The 13,529-nt window shown below is 36.0% G+C and overlaps 2 protein-coding genes across 2 annotated transcripts; both read left to right on the top strand.

Moving 5' to 3' along the window:
* The first annotated feature begins 705 nt into the window (after nucleotides 1–705).
* On the top strand, nucleotides 706–4,742 carry SCL33 (SC35-like splicing factor 33). The gene is made up of 6 exons (XM_079007045.1): nucleotides 706–856; nucleotides 1,770–1,932; nucleotides 2,052–2,129; nucleotides 2,851–3,012; nucleotides 3,603–3,752; nucleotides 4,199–4,742. The coding sequence occupies exons 2-6, from the start codon at nucleotides 1,781–1,783 to the stop codon at nucleotides 4,494–4,496; spliced, it is 840 nt and encodes a 279-aa protein (XP_078863171.1). The 5' UTR covers nucleotides 706–856; nucleotides 1,770–1,780; the 3' UTR covers nucleotides 4,497–4,742.
* A 1,204-nt stretch (nucleotides 4,743–5,946) lies between these two features.
* Nucleotides 5,947–9,247, top strand: LOC145058016 (protein C2-DOMAIN ABA-RELATED 4-like). Its single transcript, XM_079005935.1, has 5 exons — nucleotides 5,947–6,334; nucleotides 6,472–6,566; nucleotides 6,655–6,976; nucleotides 8,699–8,791; nucleotides 8,867–9,247. The coding sequence occupies exons 3-5, from the start codon at nucleotides 6,914–6,916 to the stop codon at nucleotides 9,176–9,178; spliced, it is 468 nt and encodes a 155-aa protein (XP_078862061.1). The 5' UTR covers nucleotides 5,947–6,334; nucleotides 6,472–6,566; nucleotides 6,655–6,913; the 3' UTR covers nucleotides 9,179–9,247.
* Nucleotides 9,248–13,529: the final 4,282 nt, after the last annotated feature.

The following is a 13,529-nucleotide window of genomic DNA, read 5'->3' as shown; positions in this document are numbered from 1 at the left end:
ATTTTAGGAAAATTATATATATAACAAATATAACAAGTTTATTAAAAATTATAATAAAATAGATAAATATCAATAATAATTATATATATATATATATATATATATATATATATATATATATATATATATATTTTTAGAAAAAAAGTCGAAATAAGATATTGTCATACAGATGGTAACCGATGGTAGTGAACAATAAAAGAAGGCGACACCTATTCCTCATTTTCAGGAGGCCGACACAAGTTATTGTTGTGGATGTGGTGACCGACAACCGATATCCATGGTTGTAGATGAAGAATACCACCGATCATCACCATAACCATAAAATACAAAAAAAAACAAATTGTGAAGGAGGACAACAAAACTGAAGATATTTGAAATAGGACCGATGAATTTGCAAAAGTAAAGGAATTAATTGTTAGAGTAAATTACATATTTGTCCCTACAAGTTAAGGAAATAATTATTAAACACAAAAAATGTTAAAAAGAAAAAAAAGGCAAAAATGTTATTTATAGAAATTTAACTTGTATTTTTTGGACTCAAGTCGGAATGACCATCTCATCTCCACAATATCGACAAAAAACAAGAACCTAGTTTTTACAGTTGGATTATATATGACTATTTCGCCATAGAACAAGGACCATTTATTTAATTTTCTCAAAAGGAAATAATATGTTTCTGAGTTTATGCGCACACTAACGCATGAATGACTCCTATAAAACCCATTTTACCCTTAAAGAAACTGAAACCCCCAAAACATTAGCGTGGTTGTGTATATCTTCGCCGTCTACAAAAGTCAGATTGCTTTATTCGTGCCCTAATTCCTCATTCGCCGCTCCTGTTCTGCAAATTACACAGGTACTTTTACAATTCGATTCATATTGATCGTGTTCATCGAGTTTTTGAAACCCGATGCTGATATTTTCTGTGGATCTTGCTTTAAACATACTTGAGAATCGTGTTTCGTGTGCATGCCAGCTTTTTCATTATATACTCGATTTTGATCTGACTTAACTTTGTTCCAGATTTCAGCGATTGTTTCCGTTAGAAAATATATCTGAGTTTTGTTGTTGTAGTCATCGCGTTTCAAGAACTTTGGAGGTTTAACCAAAACCTCGTATGTCTTTAGTGGGAATTGATTTGTTGTTGATATCTCGTACTCTGAATCGCTAGGTTTGAATTATACATCGATTCAATTTGGATATTCAATCAGAAATTTCTGTTATAGATTACAGCCGTAGAGAGGCATATGTGTCCATCTGGTTTGATATGTATTCCGCGTGAGTTTTCAGCTATGTTAGGCACCTGATTTCTATGATTAGGGCTTCATACTGGAAGTTTGTTGGTCAATTACATCAAACAGACCGTTATCATTGTTAATAGACCATCTTAATCTCTGTGTCCTAAGTTCAAACAAGGATATGCGAAGTTGGACTTTGCATAATCTCTTTTATTTCTTTTAATTATGAGGTTTGACAATTTAGTTCATGGTCAGTGTAGTTTGATAGACATACATGTTCTCTATTACATTATTTGTACAATGCCATTTTCCTAGTCTACATGGGCTTGAGAAGGAAGAAAATAAAAAGTTTGATCTCTTATAATTAGTCAATCTCTATGCTGTGAAGTTTTTGGTGGATATTTGTTTTCATCTACTCTAAATCAATTACTTGATGAGAATCAGCATTATTTATACATTTCTTGTTACCTATAAGTATTTATCCTGTAAGTCTAATGAATGTTTTCTTTTATTTTCCATAATTACCTTCAGAGAGCTTAACAATGGGTGGAAGGAGCTATTCACCTTCACCACCTAGGGGTGGTTATGGAAGAAGAGGAAGGAGTCCTAGTCCCAGGGGTCGCTATGGTGGTGGTAGTCGTGGAAGAGATCTTCCAACAAGTCTTCTAGTCCGTAATCTTCGCCATGATTGCCGGTATGTAATTACTAAATTACCCTTTTTCTTTTGGCATTCTCAGTCAACTTCTTTTAGCTTATTGAACATAGTTCAAAGGGTTTTAGTATATTTCGTAATAACATGTGTTATAAATGCAGTCCAGAAGACCTTCGGAGGCCATTTGGACAATTTGGTCCTCTAAAGGACATCTATTTGCCAAGAGATTATTATAGCGGGTAAGCTTATTTTGTATAAAAGTATTTATTCCCAATTGGTAAGAGGTTATGTTGCTACCTTTTTAATTTCTTGAAATGTGTTGTGTTATTCATGATATGACAAGTCTTTTCATTTGTTTCAACTTCTACTTTTCATTGTAAATAGTATCATATCTTTTTTTATGTGATAAAACTAAGTATTGGGATTTTTCATAATACTGAGTAACTTTCATCTTTGAACTTTTATTAATCATACTCTTGGGATTTTCAAATAAAAGTTGTTGAGATTTAATTCAACAGTGAAGAAGTAAAAGTTTTGAAGACATGAATCAACAAGGTAGTAAGAATCTTCTTGATATATTGAAGTAGTATGAAGGTGGTGTATATGATAGTGAAGAGATGTGAAGAAAAGAAAATTGACTTTGATTACATTTTGAAGATTTCAAGATTTCAAGTCTTGAAGAATTTCAAGTCATATTTATACTGACAATCTCAAAGGTCAGCAGCCATGTGCATGCTTTATGCCTTTATCTGCTTATCATGCTGGCCTTCCATTTTACTGGAAATTGATTGTCTGTAAGTTGCTAAAGGGGCAGTTTTGGAACTCATATTTGTTGATTTGGAGTTCTACAAACAGCCCCAAAAAGATGTTGACTTGGACTTTACTTGGTCAAAGTTCTGAGGTTAATGTGACTCATTTCCAATATTTTCAATTTTTTAATTTTAATTTTTTTGTGTGTAGGGAGCCAAGGGGATTTGGTTTTGTGCAATTTGTGGACCCCGCTGATGCTGCTGAAGCAAAATACCAAATGGATGGTCAAATTCTTTTAGGCAGGCAATTGACTGTTGTTTTTGCTGAAGAGAATCGGAAGAAACCTTCTGATATGAGAGTAAGAGAGCGCAGGTAACTTTTTTTATTGTTTATATATTTTAGGGTTAATCTTAGAAAAGACCTTATATTTTTTGTTTTTTCCCGCTTATACCTCAAATTTATTTGACCTTGTATTTTTCATTTTTTTTTTCCAAAAAAGCCCTCAACTTTGTATTTTTTTTTTCCGAAAAAACCCTTGACCTTTTTAGTTTTTCTTGAAAAAAACCCTCACATTTTACAATGTGTAAAATATACATTTTTTTGAGATTAACCCTTTTCTAAAAAATTGTAAAATGTGAGGGTTTTTTTTCGAGAAAAAATAAAAAAGACGAGGGTTTATTTGGAAGCAGTTAGAAGATTGAGGGTTTTGTTTCATAAAAAAAAAGACAAAGTTGAGGGTTTTTTCGGGTGAAAATGAAAATATACACGGTCTTTTTCAAGCAAAAAATAAAGTTTAGGTTTAATCTAGAAAAAACACAAAATATAAGGTCTTTTATGAGTTTTGCAAACGTTTGCGGTTTTGGTCTGTAAACTACAAAATTTGCACAAGATACCCTTATGACCATGTTGAAATTGAAATGACCAAATTGCCCTTATGTAGTTTTTTATTTTTATTTTTGTAGGGGCGGCAGATTCAGTGACCGTAGGCGGTCACCGCCACCTCGTTACTCTCGTTCACCGCGTTACACCCGATCTCCACCGCCTCGCTATGCTAGATCACCATCCCGCAGCCGTGATTACTCTCCACCACCAAGGAGAAGGCAGTACTCAAGGTAAAACTATTTCTATATTATCAAAATACTATTAATTATCAGGCATATTTAGGAAGCTGTGTCTAATTTACATAAATGGTCCCTGCTTTACTAGGACAATTACAAAGATGGTCCCTATGCTTCTTAGATTATAGAAAACTTACATAATACATAATTTTGGTCCCCTTGTATTTACAAAAGTACAAAAAAGGTTCCTAAAATTACAAATATGGTTCTTATGTTTAAAAAAAATTACAAACATGGTCCCCGTCTAATAAGAAAACTACATACTTGGTCCCTACCTAATATGAAACTTACAACCATGGTCTCCATTTTTCACAAAAATTGCCAGAAATGGAACTTATGTAAGACCATCAAATAAATGATGTCTAAAATGTAAGATTAATTACTATTTTTGATATTTATAATTGTGGTTAAAAATAAACACAAATTTAAAATCATTGCAGGTCAATTACTCCTCGAGACAGAAGGTACAGCCGTGAGAGGTCATACTCACGCTCACCAGTAAGGGAGCGGTCTCTATCTTATGATGATGATGTGCCGCCAAGGAGCCCCATGAGGGAGAATTCACCGCCGTATAGCCGGAGTCGTAGCCGGAGCCGGAGTCCAGTAAGGGAGCAGCTTCCGGTGAGACGCGGTGGGAGCAGGAGCCGGAGCCCTAGCCGGAGCCGGAGCAGGAGCGGTGAGCCTGGTGGTTATTACAGGGATGTGCCACCGCGTAGGGACGATTCTGTTAGTCCGTGAGTTGAGCAGAGGTGGTGGTTGGTGGTAGGAGATTTGTAGTTTGATTGTGTGGTTTTCTTTAGTCGGCACTTTATTTTACTTTGTCTTCTAGATATACTGACTAAGGTTTGTTATGCAATGTTAGGCCCTTTTTTGGTACCTTTGTAAGAGAAACTTAATCGGATAGTATTGTTGGTTGCAAAGTGGTTTGCTCTTCGGTTTACTGCTGATATATAGAAGTTAAATAATGGATCTGTTGAATTTTAATTTGTTGTTTATTGATATAATAACTTTTGGTTGTAATATTGAAGTAAGTCATATATTAAAATGATTAAGTAAGTTGTATATTAAATGAAAAATGAATAATAAGGAAAATGAATAAATCAAATATACATGTGAGCATGTGTATGTTGAAGCCGGGCGTAAATGAAAAAATATTAACCGACCGCAATCTTATTAATTATTAAAATATTATTTTATTATTTATCCATATATATACAACCAAATTTGTCAACTAAATTTTACATCTTTTTAACAAGAGTTAATTATGTAAAAGACAATGTATATGTGTTTTCTTGGATTAAATTAAAACTTTTGTAAAAAGATAGGTCTTTTATTTATTTATTTTTTTTATTTGAAAATTTTATTAGAAGACTTGATGACAATTTTTGGCTTTGGATAATCTGGATTTCATTTCGAGTTACATTGGTAAATTCCATTCTAATGTGTCACGAGTTGATTTTGGTCTATTCCGCTAGGCCATTGTGTAAATTCCATTCCAACGTGTAACGAGTTTGTTCATAAGATTTCATTTTGAGTTACATTGGCTGGAGGTCCGATAATTTGGATCTCGACCCAATCCCTTACAAAACCGCTCCGCTCCGTGATATGTAACCAAAATTGATCACAATTTTGACCATTTCCTGTGCTACCATCTTCGGATATGTCGACCCATGCCTTTGTTAACTCAACTTCTTCTTTTTGTGTCCATCTTCTTGGATTGCACTTCCCTTTCTTTTGTTGTTGTTCTACGTGTTCGGAATCGGAATCAGAAACAATTTCGATTGAAGGTGTGAAAGGCGGTTGGGATGAAAATTGGGTTTGAGATGGTTGGGTTTAGGGTTGAGATTGGAATTGGAATTGTTGTGGCATTTGGAATTGTGAATAAATGCTAAGAACACCATCCATTTGTGGCCGGTAAGGTGGTGTTGATGATAGATCGTAGCCGAAAAGTGCAAAAGAGTTTTTAACATTTTGGTTTGGAAGACTTTGGATTGATGGAAGATATTTTCAATGAAAATTTTTTGTAAAGAATATGTAGTGTGGTTATATTTTAGAAGAATGAATTGTATATATAGTAGATTTGTTTTAAAGAAAAAGAAAAAAGAGAAAATATGGCATATAGCCGTTTCCAACCGTTTGCCAACGGTTCAATTCTTCCAACTATCCAAAATTTAGAATTTTGCAGCCAGTACAAATCCACGGCCGGTATTATACCGGCGGTAAATATGACATCGAGGGCCGATGCTTACCGCCGGTGAAACCTTCCACATTGGATACCGGCGGTAAACCAATCTCCACACTCCATAACCTAATAATTTTTTAGAAAACAAATCCATTTTCTTAATTTATATTTCAACGAATATTCAAAATTTTAAATATTTGACGTTTAATCATTATACCGATAATGTCTCCAAAATCGTTCTATATCTTCGCGTAACGAAAATGGCGATTCATCTGGAAATTCTGTTTTACCAAAACTCTCTGCACCTTCTTTCTCCCGCCACCGCCGACTGCCGCCCGTGCACCGTTTTTGCACTTTGCTGCCGTCACCACCCCTGCTCTCTGTATCTATTATGGTAACGCGACCACCCTGTTTACTCATTTTGTTGTAAAATTATTAGACTTTATTAGCAATAACCATTGGTATCATAATTCTTTGTTAAGGTTTCTTAGCTGTTACTAGTAAATATGTTTTAATTGGGATTTTTGATAGGGTTTTCGCAATGGAGCGACAATGGAGAATCTCCCAGACGTTCTTTTATCAAACATATTCATCCGGTTACTCGCGAAACAGCTTGCTCAGATGAGGTGCGTTTCTAAATCATGGAATGCACTTTTATCTGAATCCTCTTTCATAAAATCCCACCTACTGTATTCACATTTGATTTGAGTTCAGAGACATTCTGGGAGATGCCATTTCCGAAATACGTAACAGATTTAATGGGTTATCACAATGCAAATGATGTATCGGTTCAGTTAGGAGTTTTGGGTGGAAAGCTTTGTGTGATGTCAAGGGCCCTACCGGATTATAAATGGGAGGTGTGGGTGAAACATCATGTTTTTCCCCCATTTAGTGGTTATAATATAGTTGGATGTGGATTCACATTACAGAATGAGTTTTTTTATTAAAGTTAGAGGGCGTGGTTTTGCTTTGTATGATCCGGTTGAAGAGAAGACTAAAATCTTCAAGAGTTATGGTGAAAATGTTAATTGTGGAGGTAAAGTTGTTAATTATGTCGATAGTCTTGTTTGGGTCACACCTGAGAGGAGCTGCTGCAGCATCTCTCAGTTTAAATTTTAAATTTTTTTATTTGAGTTCATGTTTTTGATTTTAGTGAAAGTGTGTAGAAGGTAGATGATAGGAGGTATAATTGCTTTTGGATTGGATGCTAACATTTGTTGTAGGTGAATTGGAATTGAATTTGAAGTCAGTTAAAACTTAAAAGTGTTGGTAACATCTCTGATTTTATAGTTAATGTTTTGAACTACATAACATCTTAAGGATAAAGTTTGTGGGATTCGAACTTTGAAATCCACTCCATGTAAAGTGTATAAAATGTAAAATCTTAAGTGATCATTGGTTAGACTATATTGAGTGGTTATGCTTTATATATACGTACACAAACTACATATGTGTATAATATAAAAGGATAACAAATTAATAATTAATTATAACACATTGTCTAAAAATTTGTTGTTGTCGACTTATCCTCGAAAGCATTCTGCTCCACCACTCTTTAATAACTGACCAATTTTATGGTGTTATACAATCTTGAGGGTATGATAAAAGTAAAACTTTGAAAAAATCTCAAAGATTGTAGGTTTCCATATATTAATTAGACTAGTCTGTGTACCCGCGCAAAGTGGCGGCGATGAATAGATTGTTTCAGCAATTAGTTTCATTCAGAAAAATATATCATATCTCTATTCTAGGCCTCTCATGTTCCAACATTCTTGTTTCGAACGCTTTATTAGTTAACTTAGTAGAAACAAAAATTTTATCTGCAAAAATAAGTAACATACATTTAATTTAATAAGGTATATTGAAATAATTAATATGTCAATAATGCAACTATATATAATGTTGCTTATAGTTAACTTAAATTCAGGGCCGGCTCGGAGATTTTGAAGGCCCTGTACAGTTTAGTAAAAAATAGGCCCCAAAATTTTGAAGATCAAAGGGTTGCATGCTAATTTCATTTAACTTGTTTAACACATGTTTATTCATATTTGATGTAAGGATCCAACAGTTCATTTGATGTTTCAATAAAGAAGTTTTTGACACCACCAATGCTATGACCATTTAGTTGCTCATGAAAAGTCTTAAGCATATGAAATTACTCATTAATTTCGTATACAGGTTGGCCTCTAGAAGTTATACTTTTTCATTTTAATTGCAATATACATAAGTTCAAGTACCATTCAAAATAATACACATAAAAACTTGGTTCTATTTAAAACCTGTAAAAACATGAAAATTACAATTGTAATAATCTTTACTATATTATTAAACATATTGCCCGTTTCTTGAAAATTAAGAGGTACAATACTTATTACCTCATGTACAATAATATTAAGCTTATAATCACATGTTATACGTATACACCGTATTACCTTATCTCTTCGATGTTGCCCTAATCTTCTCTACGCACAACACTACACACAACATCCGCCATCAGAAGGAAATTGAACCCCTCTTCTTTGCGTCTCCTTCCTGATCGCTTTAGAATCGACGACACCCTGGAAGTCCACCTTTTTCATCACCGATGTCCACCACCCCCGTTTTCTCCCCGCTTCTACCTTCTGTCAATACGAGTAGCCCTAACCCTATCCTGCCGCCACATTCAACCACCATCTAGTCGTCGTCACTACAACCTATTAGCGAGTCACTGTCCACCATTCTGATAATAAAAATAACTTTTTCCTAATTTTTTGTACAGAAATTGAAGACTCGAGTGGTGAAGAAAAACCTAAATCCTGTGTGGGGTGAAGATTTAACTCTCTCAATTGTAGAGCCTCTTCCCGTTAAACTCGTAGGCTGTTCTTCAATCTCTTGATTCTCTTCCCTTAAATTGATTTCAGATTTTGAAACAATATTGTTAATACAGGAAGTATACGATAGGGATCTATTTTCAACCGATGATAGAATGGGGGATGCAGAATTCGACTTCACTCCATTCTTGGAAGCTGTGAGGATGCATTTGAATTCTAATATCTTAAACAACACGATCATCACAACTGTGAAACCAATGAGGACCAATTGCTTGGCTGAAGAAAGCTATATAACATGGACATATGGAAGAGTTGTCCAAAACATGGTTCTTAGATTACGAAATGTTGAAAGTGGTGAAATTGAAAATAAATTTAGTTGGATTGACGTTCCTGGTGGTGGTAAAATAATAAACGTATGTAATTACTAATTAGCCCTTACTCCATTGATATATGCTTATGTAGTTATTTCATTCGTTTCTAGAGATCTATGTTGTAGTTGTGGATTCAATCTGTACAATGCATGTAATGATCAAACCATTATAAATTGTCATTTTGTCTTTTATTAATATTTTTCTGTAATTTTCTTTTATTAAATACACTTTCATTTATCTTCTGGTGTAATTGTGTTGCAGGTGACTTCGATTGTTACATAGCAATACTTCTTACTCCTCCTTTGACAATGGTTTTTGATGGAACTTAAGTTCATGTTGTCGTTTTGATAAAACTTTATGTGATATTTACTCTCTTTCCTCTAAACAATTCATACTTTATCTTTGCTAATTTTTAAGGAGTGTTGTATGAATTAAAGGCATTAGTGCCTTTTGTCGGGTGCCATTTTTTTTTCCTACATTACATTGATGCTAAATATTTAGTGCAATCTATCTTCCTGCTGGGAGATGATCTATTAACTATCAATGGTGTTGAAAGTTAAGCTAGATTTACTTATAATTAAATTTCTCTTTGGTTTTGTTAATCAAATTTGGTGTATTTAGTATCTATTGTCACCATCGTTCCAATCAACATCATCTTTTACTAGAAGTCAATACAGAAACTATCCGCAACAATCGTATTCATAGCTGCCACAAACATTCATAATTATCCTGTTCAGGAGGCTTATCCTACTTATCCTAAACATTATCATGCACCCGTAGCTCCCCCTGCACCTACACCATCACATATGGTCAACCCCATAAACCATAGAAGAAGCTTGACCGGATGTATTCAAGGTTTGCATATAATTACACTTCATTGGAACATGTAGAATTTTATGAATTTTTCTTATACAGTTTGCAAAATGTGATTTATCCTATCATATGGTCACTAGATATGTCAATCTTATATAGAATTTGGATAATTGATTTTGTCTTTAGTATTTTGATGACTTCTGGTATGCTAATGATTCTTGGAGAGATTTTTTTTTGAAAATATGTTATACTTTTGTAATATTATGCGTTGTATTGTAGTCTGTGCAAGTTGTTGCTAATTTTTTTTTGTGTGTGTGATAGTGGAAATTATCACATTCATATGGACTGTTATCTTGTAGGTTTAGTTGAAAGCTTCCACAATTACTAAAATGACACTTCCAAATTTCTTACACAGGTGACTGAAGGTCTTCCTCATGTAGGGCTCGAATCTTCTAACCTAATTGTTGGTATCGAATTCACTAAGAGCAATGAATGTACCGGTAACATTTACGTTATTACCCTTTTTGTTCTTTTTCCTTCTCTGTGATGTGATACTGTATAAGAAGCATACTAAATCTAACTAACCAGTTACTTACAAATAGGTTCAAGGTCTTTTAATAGAAAAAGTCTACATCATATTGGAGATGATTTAAATCCCCATGAACAAGCAATAGCCATTATTGGGAAACATTTGCTGCCTTTGATGAAGATAACTTGATTCCCTGTTATGGTTTTTGAGACGGTATAGTAATTTCATTATTTACAATTCATAATCAAATAAAAATATATCTTCATAAAAATCTTACAACTTTTGTTATAAAACAGCAGCATCGACATACAATCAAGATGTTTTATGCTTTTATCCTGAAGAAGGGTTTGTAATGGATTTGAGGAAGTCTTGAGTAGATACAGGGGAATTGTAACATCCCGAAATATCAAGAGTAGAGTTGAAGGGCTAAAAGAGTAATTTGGGAAAGAGCGACTCGGCGAGTCCATGGGTGGACTCGGCGAGTAGAGTCGCGACTTGGTCGCGTGTTAAGTAGCCGACTCGGCGAGTCAGTGAGATGGACTCGGCGAGTAGGCGCTGAGTGGAGAAAACCCTAATTCTCGGAGTTGAGCCCTATATAAAGAACATAATGTTTCCTCCCCAGCCTCCTTATCATCCCTTGAGTCCCAGAAACCCTAATTTCGTGGAGAAACCCCATTGTTGAGCAAATTGGAGCTTGGAGAGGTGGTTGTTGAAGAGATCTTGAAGGGTAAGAGGCTTGGAGCAAGGGGCTTTGCTTGGATTCGAGTTTCATTGCAGTTGGGGCGTTCTTTTGAGGTAATATCTCGTTTTTGAGCTGCTATTTCTTAGATGCATCATTTTGGGGGTATTAGAGATCATATCTTTGGATGTATTGGAGTTTAGAGGTTAGATCTGAGGTTGCTACCTCAGATCTGGAATGGAGAAGAGTTGGAATGCATGAAAGTCCCTGTGTTGAGTGTTGGATGAAGCTATCATGTCCCAAACCTTAGCCCTAATGTGCAAAATGCATAGATCTCTTTGGATTCACGTAAAGTTTGCCACTTTACGTGATGGATGTGTTGTAGGAGGCTAAATCTATGTTTTGGAGCTATTGCATGACCTGGAATGCTTCTGTATGGATTCAGACCGATGGTACTCGGCGAGTCACATGGGTGTACTCGACGAGTTGCTTGAAGATGAGCTAGAACTCGACGAGTTGGAAGAACAACTCGGCGAGTCGGATGAAGTTAGCCTGGAACTCGGCGAGTTGTATGAACAACTCGGCGAGTAGGTTGATGATAGCCTTAGACTCGGCGAGTCTGTTCTTGGACTCGGCGAGTCTTGTCGAAGAGTCCCAATATTCTCTGGTTGAGTCGAGAATTGGTGAGTCAAGGGATGACTCGGTGAGTTGTGTGCGAGTGGACTCAGAGTTGTTGGACTCGGCGAGTCGCGGGGTGACTCGGCGAGTTAGGTCGCGGATTGAGTGAAGTTCTGAGTATGGGAACTCAGCGAGTCATCGGGTTGACTCGACGAGTAGGGTCAGTCAGGGGTTGACTTTGACCTTGTCTTTGACCAAGGGTTGACCAGTGGTTTCCAAGGGCATTTTGGTAATTATTGATTATTGTTTTGAGTCCAGTGCATTGGTGGTTGACCAGTGGTGGAGATCGTATCAGTGATCGGAGCAGCTTGGGTTATCTGTTCAGTCGGCAGTTTCAAGGTGAGTTATCCTCACTATATCAACGGGGTCTAAGGCACCAAGGCCGGCCCTTATCGGATTGAGATCCGGGTAGTTGTTGCTATGTTGTTGTTATGTTGTTGCTGTGATATGTTTGCATCCTGAGAGCTAGGATGGTATATGTTAGAGGCCTGATTGAGATCGGTATCCTGAGAGATAGGGAGGTGCTATGCTAGTGACCTGTTAGGTCGGTATCCTGGTTAGGATGATGATATGTTATGTGATCTATTTGATCTGCTTGTTGACTGTGAATTTCTATATGATTGTTTGTATATGTGCACATGGTTGTTTGGACTGGAGTTGGGTTGAGGCGGGTCCTGCTGTGTGCTGTAGGCCAAGATACCCAGGGCGGACCGATTGTTCCGAAGGCCCAGCGAGCGGTCCGGATAGGCTATAGGCCCCGAAAGGGCGGACCAGACGTGCCGAAGGCTCAGAGAGTGGAACAGACAGACTGAAGGCCCGGTGCGGGCGGACCAGTCATACTGTAGACTCAGAGAGTGGACCAGGTGGATTGAAGCCCGGGAGCGGGCGGACCAATCACACTGCAGACTCGATGTATGTGGATAGACTCAGAGGGTGGACCAGGTGGACTGTAGGCCGGTGCGGCGGACTAGTCACACAGTAGACCCGAAGTGCATGGCTGTTCTGTGATTAGATATGTTGTGGCATGATATGCGTGTATGGTATTTGCGGTTGGTATTTTGGGGATATCTCACTAAGCTTGCTTACAGTTGTGGTTTTATGTTTTTCAGGTTCTTCAGGAGATCGTGGCAAGGCGAAGGCGTGATCGTACCGCTCCTCATGATTTTGTAGTATTGTGATTCTGGGAACACGCTAAATGTTTTGTATTGAAAACCTTTTTGTAAAGATTTAATGGAATTGAGATGTTTTCGAAAAATTTAAAATTGGTTGTATTTTTCGGTCGTTACAGGAATTGTCACTCATTTAAAGCTTGCAGGTTTGAGATCTTATACTCTATAATTTGTTTCTTTATATCTTGAATGCTTCATAAAATTTACCATTTTGCCCTATTAACCTTTATGTTTGTATTTCATGTTTTTACAAGAATCAGTATGTGATATCTTTGATTTCATCTCATATTTTTATATAATGCTTTCAAATTTTCATTATCAAAAGTTTATCAAGATTATACTATTGTTAGATTCATAAACTAGATGTTGATTTTAGTGTTTTGTAAATCATAATCTTTGAAGTGACCTGCCTTTATGGAGTTTGTAGTTAGGTTTACTAGATTTGGGGGAACACTAATGGTAGCTATGTTTTTCAATCTGACTTTCATCCATAAGTTTTGAAGACAATATCTACATTTAATGCTATAAAAGAACAATTCG

The sequence above is a fragment of the Lactuca serriola genome, chromosome 6 (genome assembly GCF_051521515.1).
Source record: "Lactuca serriola cultivar US96UC23 chromosome 6, Lser_US96UC23_V15, whole genome shotgun sequence".
Lineage (NCBI taxonomy): Eukaryota > Viridiplantae > Streptophyta > Magnoliopsida > Asterales > Asteraceae > Lactuca > Lactuca serriola.
Note: the sequence above shows the minus strand (reverse complement) of the source record. Positions and strands in the feature narration are given on the sequence as shown.